General features: G+C 46.7%; 1 protein-coding gene across 1 annotated transcript in view; it reads left to right on the forward strand.

Annotated features, from left to right (window-relative positions):
* Nucleotides 1-4,637: 4,637 nt before the first annotated feature.
* spock1 (SPARC (osteonectin), cwcv and kazal like domains proteoglycan 1) overlaps nucleotides 4,638-13,039 on the forward strand; it is a 63,299-nt gene continuing 54,897 nt past the window's right edge. The window contains exons 1-2 of the mRNA XM_029847395.1: nucleotides 4,638-4,827; nucleotides 5,292-5,423. Coding sequence (XP_029703255.1) covers nucleotides 5,295-5,423 — 129 coding nt within the window. The 5' untranslated portion in view covers nucleotides 4,638-4,827; nucleotides 5,292-5,294. The remainder of the gene's footprint in view (nucleotides 4,828-5,291; nucleotides 5,424-13,039) is intronic.

Consider the following 13,039-nt stretch of genomic DNA (forward strand, 5'->3'; position numbering starts at 1 on the left):
CGAGAGCCCATCTCCAGGTCCCCAGGCCCTACTTCCTCACTGGAAGGCGTGTTGGTGGGATTGAGGAGGTCCTCGAAGTATTCCTTCCACCGATCCACAACATCCCGAGTTGAGGTCAGCAGCACACCATCACCACTATACACAGCGTTGACAGTGCACTGCTATTGTAGCAACATCATTTTTTTAAAAAAAATCAGTTCCTGTTAATGACGGCTGAGGACCCCGGTGAAACAAGACGAAGGACTCGGACCTGCAGGAGTTTTGTTTGAGGGGTTGGAGACTGGATTTTCCAGCTCTAATGAGGCATTTCTGTCTAGACTTTCCTCAGATGGAGCCTGCTGTCTTTCCTTTCCGAGCTGTAGCCACAGAACTTATTTCTTTAATTTCATTTGTCTTGACTGTATCACAGGTAGGTTCCTCTGGCAGGAGCCGCTGGCCTGGTGATACATCCCCCCTCGCTGAATATTAATACATTTCTATTCATCTACTGGAGAACTCACCCACCCCCACTGACAGCGTCAGCGTGAGCAGGAATAACGCACTTCACAGATTATTTTAAAACACACAGCAAACAAAAATAAAATGAAACTGAAGCCAGACAAAGGCTGATTGACGGACAGAGGAAGGAGAAATGCCTGGTTAATTGGCAGCCGCACACTGGTTGTGTCAAAGGCGTGTGGGGATGAGTGATACGTGGAGCAGGCTCGGAGGAGCTGAGAGGTGGTTTCTGGCATTAATTTGATGCTTGTAAACCATCTCCCTGCAACGATGATGCTTGGACCCATTGGCCTCGTTGAGCAGATCCTTTTTCCGTCATTTGTAATGTCTGTCTTTGTCCTTTTCTTCCTCTTTTGTGATGATTGGAGGACTTTTCTTCCTGCGGTTGAATTTCAAGGTGAGGGTTGATACATTTTCTCAACAACCTGGTCAGAAATGTAAGGACAGCATGTGTGCATTCACCTCTCAGTGATGCTAGAACCAACATAATGTAAGACAGCCTTGTGTGTTCTTTACCTTCGTCATGTTTTTTAGATAAGTACAGTCTAATTTTCTTTCCATTGAGGAAACCATAACAAGGGTAATTTATTTCGTCCCAGTCTGATGCAGCCTTGAGTCCCCAGAAGGTCCTCCATACTGGTGGAGATGGAAGACTCCGTGTCTAATTTGAAGCACTTTGTTTGGGGTGTCTCAGAGCTTTTTGAAGAGGAAAATGAGAGAATTCATGAATATGAACTGATAAAAGCTGTAAGTCATTAAGAGATGGATCAAATCTACAGGTAATGTGTCTCTCAGATGAATGGCTGGAAAGAGCTGCTGCTTGTTGAACACACTGTATCTTCTGTTGTACAGAACAGTGAAGGATGCACCAAAAGTAAAAAGTGACGTCATTCTCCCTAGAGGACTTGACTCAGGGTGGCTGCTTTTGCAATCACAAATCTTCAGGTTCATTCCTGATGGAATAAGCGTGGGGCCTGTTTGATTTAATCTCCAAATGTCCTAAAATGTCAAAAAGCAGAAGAGGAGAAAGTTTTGGGTCTATTGTACAGAGGGCCAGCATGTGAAGGAGCCACCTCCAAGGTTTCCTGCGTTCTACTACTACATGTCCATGTCTGGACACCTTGACCACCACGTGACTTCACTGTCGCCCTGGAGGAACTTCTGGTATTTCAATTTATTTTTCATCCCAGCCCTTCTTTGCATTGCAGCTCCCCTTCTGGCTTCTTGAACTGTGAAAAGACAACCTCTCCTACTCTTTTCTGATTTATTAAAGAAAATTGTTATTGCCCTGGCCACATCCTTGCTTACGGCTTCAGCAGCTCCATCGCACCTCAGAAGGAAAGTCAACACCTACCACCTATTAAAGAATACTTCTTGTTTTTGTCTTCTTTCCTGGTGTGTCTTTCATTAGGTTTGAACTGTCAAAAGTTGGAGCCAGCAGATCACAGCAGTGTCACTAGATATATAGATAGATAGATGGATGGATGGATGGATGGATGGATGGATGGATGGATGGATGGATGGATGGATGGATGGATAGATAGATAGATAGATAGATAGATAGATAGATAGATAGATAGATAGATAGATAGATAGATAGATAGATAGATAGATAGATAGATAGATTGATTGATTGATTGATTGATTGATTGATTGATTGATTGATTGATTGATTGATTGATAAGTGCGTTTTAAATAAAGTCATCCTTGGTGACTGTTTAAAGCAGCAGCCCACTGCTGCAGCAGCGGCCACAGTCCCCTCATGCTTTCAGGATTGTGATCCAGCTGGGGGTCTTTCTGTGTGTGGTCTTCTCCAGCTCTTCTGTTTTCCTCCCCACTGGTTTGTTTGGAGACCCTCAGCGGTCCCCATTTGCTTCCTGACTTCAACATTGTGGGGAAAGTGCAGGTCCAGCTTTTGCTAGATGATCACTTGTATTTGGAGTGGATCAGAAAATTCTGTCTGTCTATCACTCATCATTTAAATCAGGATAATGATGGAACCTTCTATCAGGATGCTCAAGCATTCAGCCACTTGTGGTTTTTGTTTTCTTCCCTATCCCCTGCAGGATGTCAGACATGTGATCAGCATAAGTATCGATCTCAGGGTGGAATCCCTGGGGGGCTGCGGTCCACCCCACGATCATCCAGAGGCAGAGTCTTCTTCATCAGAGTGATCAGAGCTTTTTTCTAAAGTTGCTGGAACTGAAGAGCTGAGTTATCTCTCATACACGTACTGTAGCTCATTAGAAAACATCTATGGTGTCCCATTGCTCACTTTCAAACATCTCCAGCGGGTCCTCAACACTGATTCTGTCTCCACCTACACACACTTTGAATTTTATAATCCCCCCCCCCCCCTCATGTGTATGATTATAACGTTTCCCTCTGGGACACTGTTGGCGTAGTGTCATTTTCATCCACACAACTTGAAGTCCCTCCCCGTCTCCACCCACATCTGCTCTTCTGCTGCGTCTTCCACAACCCTCCCGGTGGAAGCTGCTGCTTCCAAAAGATGGCGAGTGAGAATCGGGGGAGATATCAGAGTGAAGTGGGCCAGCAGGGTTTCTTCAGATAGCTTAGAGAGCGATAATGAGGACATATGGTAGCAGGGTTTCTGTTTAAAAGCGTGATCTCATTGGGATTGGGTTGTTGGTAATGACACATTATTATGCTGTTTTGGTTTTTTTTGTCTTTAAGATGAGGACAAATACAAACACTCTCACCAGCGTATTGTGCTACACAGCAATTAGATCAGCGCCATGGCAGCAGAGTACTTTATTATAATAAATTTAGTGAAAAACCCTTACGAAAACAGTTTTGACACAGAAACTGTTGCTATTAATGCAGGGAGCTACAGACGTCTGTGTTTGAGAGTAAGACGGTGGACAACCTCTCTAGGGCTAAGAGGATATGTTGTGAATATAAATGAGTCATTTAGAAATCTTGTGTGGCTGAAGGACAAACGCTTGAGCTCATTCTTAAGATGAGTGTCCAAACTTTGCCAACCTGAGTTGTAACTAGTTCTTTACATCCTTCTCATTTTTAAAGAGGCATACCGGAGGGCACCTTTATTCCAGGACCGTTTGGTCCTGTCAAAAACGTTCATCTGAACTCTGGTGCGGACCAAAGAAACCCTGGTCCATGAGGACCAAACACTGTCCATGAGCAAAGTCAGGAAATGAACCAAACCAAAGAAGTGAACCAAAGAGCAGAAGTGGACCAAAGAGAGGAGGTGAACCAAAACAAGCCGTTCTTTTTGCAGACGTGTCGTTTGAATGGAGTCTGTGCTGCTTATCTCCTGCAGCAGCATTCAGACAGACAGGGGGGGTCAGAGAGTGAACGGCAGACTGAGGGTTGGTATCTAAAATCAATATGACTGATCAACAGATCCAGTCCACAGCTCAGCATACACAATGTGCTCCCTCACTACGGAGAGAAACACACACACACACACACACACACACACACACACACAGAGTGCTTTATTGCCAATAAAACAAAATCATGTCGACAGTTTGAAAGGCACCACAATTCAGAAAGTTACACATTACAATGATTGTCAGAAAAATGTAGTTTGCATTCGCATCAGTGTTGTGAGCATGACCTTAGAGGCGTAACCAAGGAGAGAGAGGGGGGAGTAAGAGAGAGCGGGAGAGAAAGAGAGTAAGAGAGAGGGGGGAGAGAGAGGGGGAGAGAAAGAGAGTAGGAGAGAGAGGGAGAGAGAAAGAGAGTAAGAGAGAGGGGGAGAGAGAGAGGGAGAGAAAGAGAGGGGAGAGAGAGAGAGGGAGAGAGAGAGAAAGAGAGGGGGAGAGAGGGGAGAGAGAGGGAGAGAGAGAGAAAGAGAGGGGGGGAGAGAGAGCGTAAGAGAGAGGGGGAGAGAGAGAGGGAGAGAGAAAGAGAGTAAGAGAGAGGGGAGAGAGAGGGGGGAGAGAGAAAGAGAGAGGGGGAGAGAGAGAGAGAGTAAGAGAGAGGGGGAGAGAGAGAGGGAGAGAGAAAGAGAGTAAGAGAGAGGGGAGAGAGGGGAGAGAGAGAGGGAGAGAGAGGGGAGAGAGAGAAAGAGAGTAAGAGAGAGGGGGAGAGAGAGGGGGAGAGAGTAAGAGAGAGAGGGGAGAGAGAAAGAGAGTAAGAGGGGGGGAAGAGGGAGAGAGAGAGAAAGAGAGTAAGAGAGCGAGGGGGCGGTGTCTGCTGATTGAGGAGGAGGAGAGAGCAGTCTTTCTGGTCATCCTCGCAGCACCTTTCTCTCCGTCTCCTGTATCAGTCGCAGGAGCCTCCGGAGCGCCCTTGGGCCCTGGACTTTATCTCCGGATTCGGACACCAACAAACTCTCAGGTTGGTGAAGCAGCGACCCTCTTTTCTCGGGTTCAAACAGAATCAAAGAAAGTCTCATACGGGCTGTTGTCGACTTTGCCGGCGCGGTGAGTGAGGAGGTGCGGGAGAGGGTGCGGGAGGGCTCAGCGGGGCGCCCGTTGTGTTGACGCCTCTAATTGCGTCTCAAATTGGCGGATTTGAACGCCGCCGGCTAATCGTCTCTCCAGCGCCCCATCTGCCTCCACGACAACCTTCCAGTGTTTCTAATCCGATTAGAAGAATGCGTTGCTGTCCGATTAGGATATATTAGCACTTTATACGCACTCAAGGAGCCTCTCTGCAGTCTTTTAATTCCCCTCCGCTCAGCGATCGTGCGTCACACTCAGAGTTGGGGAAAGTGCGCTCCGACACTTTTTCCCGTCCTCGTCCTCTCCTCCGGGTCAGCTGCTCACTCTTTTTTGTGTTGTGTGTCTCTTCGCTCTCAGAAGATGCTCTTCTTCCTGCTGCCGGTGGTGGCTCTCCTGCTGAGCACACGCACGACTCTCTCCGCTCACGAGAAATGGCCGAGCGCCGCGGCTCAGTACGGCAAGGACAGATCCTGGAACCGATTCAGAGACGTGAGTTGCACCGAGAGTACTCGCACACACTGCCAAATGTGCCATTGTAATTGGCGTGATCGTGTGCGTCCCCCTGTGCTTGCTTTTTCGCGTGCGTGCGTGTTGGAGAGGGTGCACCGAGTGCACCCTTGATGCGCCCCGAGAGCACTTGAGCACTTGCCAGCAGGCATAATCCACCTTGTAGAGACTCAGCAGGTTCCAGCCCTGTTGGGAAGCAAATCCGACTCCCACCTGCATGGTAAACAGATTTTTTCACATCATGTGAAAATGCAAATACATTTAAATAGATTTCATGGAGATGTAGAGCAATAAAGTGATCAAATGGCTCCTAAAAAGTGGTCTAAAGTGAGAGGACCTCTAGAAGCAGTGCGATATTTACATTCCAGTTTTGCAGAAGTTAAACCTCAGAGCTTTAAGTTCCACACATGCACAGTCCACACTATTATTCCTGTCTTTGAGCACTCGGGTTTATTGTTAATTCCTGAGGTTAAGCTCTTGGAGATGGAGCTAAGCTGCAGCAGTGATGAAGGCAGCAGAAACAAGCAGTCCGCTGCCACTCCCACCGTGGTTTCCACATTCTGCAAATTCATTTTGCACTTTTGTTCAGCTATTTTTTTCAACGCCGCTCTTCCCTTATACCTCTTGACTACTTCAGATAAGAAAGGCTGTGTGTGTCGTGCTGGTTTGCAGAGTCTTCTCGCTGTAATTTCAGATTTAATTAATCATTTCAGAAAAAGAATCCTCTTTTGTAAGAACGGTGCCTCCACATTTTGACCTTAAAGTCTCACCTGCAGTCCTGAAACTGGCCTCAGCTGGAGAATCGCAACAGTGCCGAGCTGACACGCTGCCAGTGGTGACACCAGTGATGCAACCTGTCAAATATGACCCCTGATTATTTGACAGTAGCTATTTGGCTTCTGGCTAAGATGTCCTCCAGAGGCTTGAGTAGACGAGGTACCAGCTCTACGAAGTATCAGTCATGTGCCTCTAACGAGCCCTTCTGTTGTCCTCGGGTAAAAATGACCCGCCACTGCATTAAAAACCAAAAAAAAAATCCCCTAAACGATTTTTTTTTTTACTTGAAATTCTATGACTTTTCCTAGATTGGCTCGAACAGTAGAAAAAGTGAAATGTTGCTTTTATTCACGTTTCCATGTAAGCTGTACAAAAAAAAGTACAAAGGTGGTCTTCGGGTCAAAATGACCTGTGAGGCAAATCGAGTTGAGATCAAGGTCACAGAGTTATTTACACACCACAGAATGTCACAGTGTTTTAGATGTGTCTCAGATCAATCAGGAGCAGACGTGGCGTTCTGGCATACTGCAGAGAGAAGATAAAGGTGCTGCAGAGGACAGGACCCCGAATTCTCTCTAAAATATTTCTCTTCTAGAAATACAAGTAAAGAGGGAAAACTCAGGTATTAACACATTTTGTGGTGAATGACAAGTTGTTTCTTCAAGCAAGATGAAATTTGGTGTTTAAAATTCAATTAAGCTGCTTATATTGAGGGTTTAGTGAAGACAGGTCATTTTGACCCGGAGAATACAGGGTGTAAATGAGGAAAACAGAAGGGCTAGTCTGCTCAAGCTCCCCCACCTGTAGTGTGTGTTTGCGTGTGTGTGTGTGTGTGTGTAGTGAGAGAGAGAGAAAGAGAGGGCGCCTTCTGCCAACTGTTTTTTTTCTAATGGAACTCATTAAGAGGAAGCTGTCCGGGTGGAGGTAGGGTTGGGGACAAGAGGTGAAACAAAGATGGAAAGAGGACAAAGACAAAGATGTCTGCAGCTCAGATGCAGACTTTTAATCACTTTACCTTCCAATTATTTGGTTTCTTTAACTGGATTAAGAGGTCTGATCTCTGCGATCTTGTGTTTTCCAGCTCTCCGTGCGGGACCTCAGGCTGCTTTATTTGTGTTCCACCAGCTGGCTTTGGCAGGGAGGAGATTTGTGTAGATAATTTGGCCTCCTAAAAAATGCTCAGTAATGAACACTAGACTTTGAAAAAACAAAACGGTGAGCAAAGGAGAGCAGCAGCTCGGCGGGCCTCCCCTCCACTCTTAGGAATGATGATTTTCAAACTGTTTCATTGTCATTTGCTTCAGGCTGCTTATACACGCCGTGGTTTCAGGCCCGATTTGGGCCACCAATTTGCACGTCTGCTGCAGGATTTCATATTCTGCTTCGTATTTTTTTTTTTTTTTTTGCTAGAACAAATCAGGGGGCGCAGCCGGTTTAGTGGGAGGATTCTGATGTTTAAAATCGGTTTCAACTGTCTGTCGGCCAAGTTTTTAATATCGGCTATGAATTGAAAAATGTTAGGTGGAGGAGGAGACCTTGGCTGATATTTCTGCACCAACTGATGGAATAGCAGCGATGTTAGAGCATCTATTGAACCAGTCTGTTATATAAACGCTCTCACTCAGTACGATTACATGACACCTAAAATCCTGAGTCGTATTCGTCCAACATGCTCGTCAGCGTGTTAAATCGACCTGGAGGTCGAACCAGCATGTAAAAAGCTAAACAGAGGGGCTTTGACAGGAAAAGCCATGTAATCATCTGCAGCATTTTCCTTAGTCCTGTGAGTTCACCTGTAGGGCCACCAGTGACGTGGATTACATGGATTACAGTCTGGTGCAGGTACACTGGGACAACGACAGCAGCTGCAACACAGGAGTCGAGCTGATATGGCAGCTCTGTGCACAAGAACTTGTTATGACTGCTACCACCTTTATGTCCTCGTTTTCTTTATGAAGAGCTTCCTCTTGCAGCGTTGTGTCAGCTGAGCTTTACTGGGAGTCCTTGCGATGATAAAGCTCATAAACGTGCACGGTTTGGATGGGCCAGGCTGTTGTTTTGTGGCAGCTGTTGGCCGCTTCCATTACTATGATGGAGTTTACCAATTTCGTCTGCGCTGCAGCCACTCAGGTTTCCTCAGCGTGGAGGGTCGGTCCTCTTCAAAGTGCCGTATTTGTGTGCCCAAACCCTCTAAACTGTGCCTGAACCACAGGATGATGGAGATTAGACTGCAGAAGCATTATCTGCTCTTTGTCCACATTACACAAAATGCACATTCTGCCCTTTTCTCTTCAACTTAAGACCTTCCAGAATCCAAATCCTCCTCCTCATGCTCCTGAACCTCCTCCTCCTCGTTTTACATTTAGAAAATGCCACGGCTAAAGCAAGCGCTTCGCATTTTAACAAGGACTATAAAGGATTTAGTGGAATATTATGACATGAAACCCGGGTGGGGGGGTGGGGGGGGTGTTCTCACTGTAAACTGGGATAAATCTTCACCTGTGCTGGAATTGATGAACTCATCTCTCGGCTCCTCCCAGACATAAAGTTTCCTTCATCTCCATCTTTTTCCCATCGCCTTCCTCTTGTCTCGGGTTGACCCGGCTCCCACCCTGCCACCACCGTCTCCCTCCCCCTCCATCTGTCCTCCCCCATATCTCCTCCTCTCTGCTCCTCTTCCCTGCCTGCCATGTTTCAGTCTGCATCCCTGATGAGCTGCTCGCTCCTCCTGCATAATGCATGAGCGTCGATCTGACAGTAGAAGAGCCGCCGCGGAAGACGAACAATTAAATATCTATAAAGCAGAAGGACAAATTGCATTTATTATGGTCCCTAAACGCCCTCCTACTGTAAGTGAGCTGCCGTGTGATGATGCAAGTAAAATGGTTCAACACGTGTTTTGCTTGATTCCAATTATTTCTGAGGGGCATCAGCCGTGCAGGTAAAAAGGTTTATTATTCAGAGTGTGCTGAATCTGAAATTCATATTTCAGATTTGGTCTGAGGAAACAAGGGTGTTTTGGGGATTTGTGACAAACTACATTGGTGTGTGTGTGTGTGTGTGTGTGTTGGGGGGGAGGTGTTTCTTTGCCAAGGAGTGGGACACTTTCATGAAATTTTCTGAAAAGTTCACCATGGTGCTACCTACATAAATTTTTCACTGAATACATGTTTTACTCAAATATGATCGGTGGAAAAAAGCCTTTCAGTGCCATATATTGTATAGTAGGTTTCTATATAAACGTCTTTAGCCTCATTGGTTGCTAAAAACTAGCAGTTTCTAATTGAAGTGCGTTTTATTTTTCCTACTTTGTGTGCAGAGGGAATTCCATTCCCAGTTGTTATTGGTATGCGGCGTCGCGGCGGACCGTGGGTGAGCTGAAGGCAGGGTCAGCCTTGTCACAAACCCCGTCGCCGGCCTACAACGTTTCACGTTATCGGCTACACGGACGCATTCTGGTCACAGTCGGGTCCGGACAGAAGTGAATACGAGTGTCCATGTTGAACAGCAGTGGACTCCAGCACACAGTGGCAGCTGCTGAAAACCCCAGATAAGAACCGCGGGAGAAGCTTGGGCCTGCCCAGGTTGCTGCTAGGCTAACTGCTTCCTTTCATAGGCGGTGGCCATGTTGGAGGGGCTGTACTGGGTGAATCTAAGAGAAATGGACACAGTTTAAGCCGTGATTACAGTCCTTCGCTCTCCATAAGCAATCATTTAGATCACCTCCTTCCCCTTCCGCATCGGCGCCTCAACTTATGTGGGCTGTGGGCCGGATAACCTGGATAACCACATTCATCCTATATCACTGCGGAGTCTTTTAGAAGCCAAAGCAGTCGGATTTGTGTGTTAATGAAACTGAAACTGCTTATTTATGCAGCCGTGAAGTCAGTTAATGCATATTATGGGCTGTGATTTGCTGGTTCTGCTCCTGTGGCTCCAGCTGGACACGCGAGGAAATAAATGGCTAAATGTACGTCTTATGAATTAGTTCTGCTCAGCAGGTCACGTTTTATTTATGGAATCTGTTCACACAGAGTTTAATTTACTTTTGAAGGAAAAACAATCCCTCCTGTTCTTTGGATAAACTCTAATCCCAATGAGGCAGAAAAGCTGTTTTTGCCCTTCATACTTTTGTCCTGAAATGGAGGGGAAAGTTGTTTTTTGACCTGAGCCGCCATGTTTGTTTCTGCTAAAGAGGCTTTCCTTATCCGTTTCTCTCCAGTCCAGCAGAAATCCTTTCCTCTGCTCTGTTTCCTCACAGGCGGGTTTAGAACAAGGCACAAAAATCCTGCTCATGGGGGATGTTGGGAATCTTCTGCTCCTTCCCCAGCTCACTTCCAAGTTGGAAAGAAATGCTTTTTGCCTTCGCTTTTCCATGACAACAGCCCATGTGTCCATGTGGAATCATTATTTGAAGTCAGACCTGTGTGGTGGTCTGTGCTGCTTGTTTTCCTGCCTCCGCTGGGGCTTTTGCTGAGTCGTCAGGTTCTCTTCCAGCCTTGCTGTGTCTACAGCCACACCTGGGAGCGTCCCGCTGCATCCCGGCATCGCCTGTTATAGCTGTGTTTGGTCTCTGGGGTGTGCACGTGTCCTGATTGGTTGGCGGAGCAAGCTCGGGGGAGGGGGGGGGTGCAGGTTTCAGTTTGGAGGAGCAGCTAAGACAAAATGAACTCTGGAGTCACCTTCACTTTGTCTCCCACGTACGCGCTTCTGTGAGCGCATCCCTCCCTCCGGTCGCTGTTTCTGTCAGGTTTGTGAAGCCTCGGCTGCTCACCCGTCACTCTCTCATTACTCCGCTGCTCCGTCCTTCCATCTTCAGCTGCCTCGGTGGTTATCTGCCCCCAGCTCCCATTTCTCCTCCTTTTATGCATCCTTTTATCCATATCTGAGCTATTGATTCCAAATGAGGAGCCTGATCCTAATCTGCACGCTGAAGGATTGCCATTGTTGCAAAGGGGAACAACTAGGGCAGCGCTGCCGCTGCAGTTTTTCCTTCTTCTTCTTCTGTCGTGGACCATCTCTGACTGACTGCTGGAGAATTTCCATGAGTCTTTCTGGCCTTTGTGTTGATGCACACCAACTGCACACACACGCACACGCATACGCTTGCATGCAGCTTCCCCTCACCCCGAGGCTGTAGGAGGAGATCGATCTGCAAATTTGCAGGGCTTGGTAACCACGTTTGGTGCCTTGATGGAATCAATGAGTGTGTGAAACAACAGGAAGACACACACGCCATGCAGATCACATATGATGGTGTTGGAGGACGAATCGGTCGCAGGCGAGACCAAGGTCAATACCCATGTGGTCAGAATAAAGTGTGCGTGTGTGTGTGTGTGTGTGTGTGTGTGTGTGTGTCTGACATTGTATATAGGTGAGAGTTGAAGTATTTCCAATGTACTTATGGCTAGAATGGGGAGAGGCTACAAAAGAGACTTTAATCCTAAACCTGTCAGGATGGAAGGATTGCAGAGATGTGGAATCCATCATCAGCGTGTGCGTGTGTGCGTGCGTGCGTGCGTGTGTGTTCATGACAGCCACTCCTAACTCCTCTTCCTTGCGGTGGGGAGTGGCATCCTGTCCTCCTATCTGCAGCTGGTATGAAGCTTTCCAGCTAAGCCGACTCTTTTGAGATGCGCTGTGATTGGCAGGACAGAGAATCCACCCTCAGGCCTTTGGAAAACATCGTTTATTCAAGGGTTTCATGCGTTGGGCTTCAGTTTGAGCAGGTGTGAGACAGACAGAGGAGTGTGCACTTCCAGGGACTTTGTACCCTTTGTTAGCATCAGATTAGCACTGCACAATTAAATCACAAATGCTTCCTCGCAACTAATGCTGCTGTTCATTGATATGTTTCGTTGCGTTAACATGTATTTCTTCTCATGCTTAATACGACCATATACAGTAATTAGCCAATAAGATGGAGCCTTACTAATCTAGACGATGAAGATTAGTGGAGCCTAACGAAGTTCTGGCTTTAATAAGATGCTTTTTTGACATTTTGACTTTAATATGAGTTTCATAATTTCAGCACTGCAACACACTCAAGATAATAGGCCATTACCCAGCATGCATTAGCTGCATCCATAAAGTTCCATAAGACCTACTGGAAAATCTGTAAACGAGATGCTTCCCTCCTCCTAGATGGAGATTTGGAACAATAGATCACACACTTTTACCTCAAAATGAGCCCTGAATCTATAATCTATGTCTCAGAATCCTGCACCCGTACAATGAAAATCAATGCAATTGGCCGATCTGACAAAGCGCCACAGCTCTAATGGCTTGGATATGCAACGCCATACACAAAGGGATGGCACATTAACCTGACTCGCCACCATATTTAGCTGCTGGAGCTGCTGTTGTTGCAGTATTCATTAGCAACATCTCAGTATTTAATAATAGGGTGCAGCCAGGCTTTGCTCCCTCTCGGCTGATAAATAGAGTATCTCTGACACCGTTGCCTCTTCCCAGACCAGCTTCAGCTTCCAGAGCGCCACCTTCCATCGACCTCACGCTTCGTTAGCGGGGTGTGCAGGATAGCCGTGCAGCAGAGCACAGAGTCGCTCGCCAATAATTCACTGAAGTAGAAGAAGAACATTGCACCAATAAAACTGCTGCCAGGTTGTCTTTTGCTCCGTTGCACAAGAGTGCTATTAAGAAATACAATCACGAGTGCAGCCGAGTCAATTCAGAACCCTCCCTGACGCGTCTCTGTAGGTTTCCTACAAGTGTGTGATTAAGGGATGGATCAGGCACGACTGAAGTGATGAAATTCACGCAGTTAGGTTGTTCTTGAGCCGTTGTTAATACCTCACTCA

Source organism: Takifugu rubripes, chromosome 14 (genome assembly GCF_901000725.2).
Source record: "Takifugu rubripes chromosome 14, fTakRub1.2, whole genome shotgun sequence".
Taxonomy (NCBI): domain Eukaryota; kingdom Metazoa; phylum Chordata; class Actinopteri; order Tetraodontiformes; family Tetraodontidae; genus Takifugu; species Takifugu rubripes.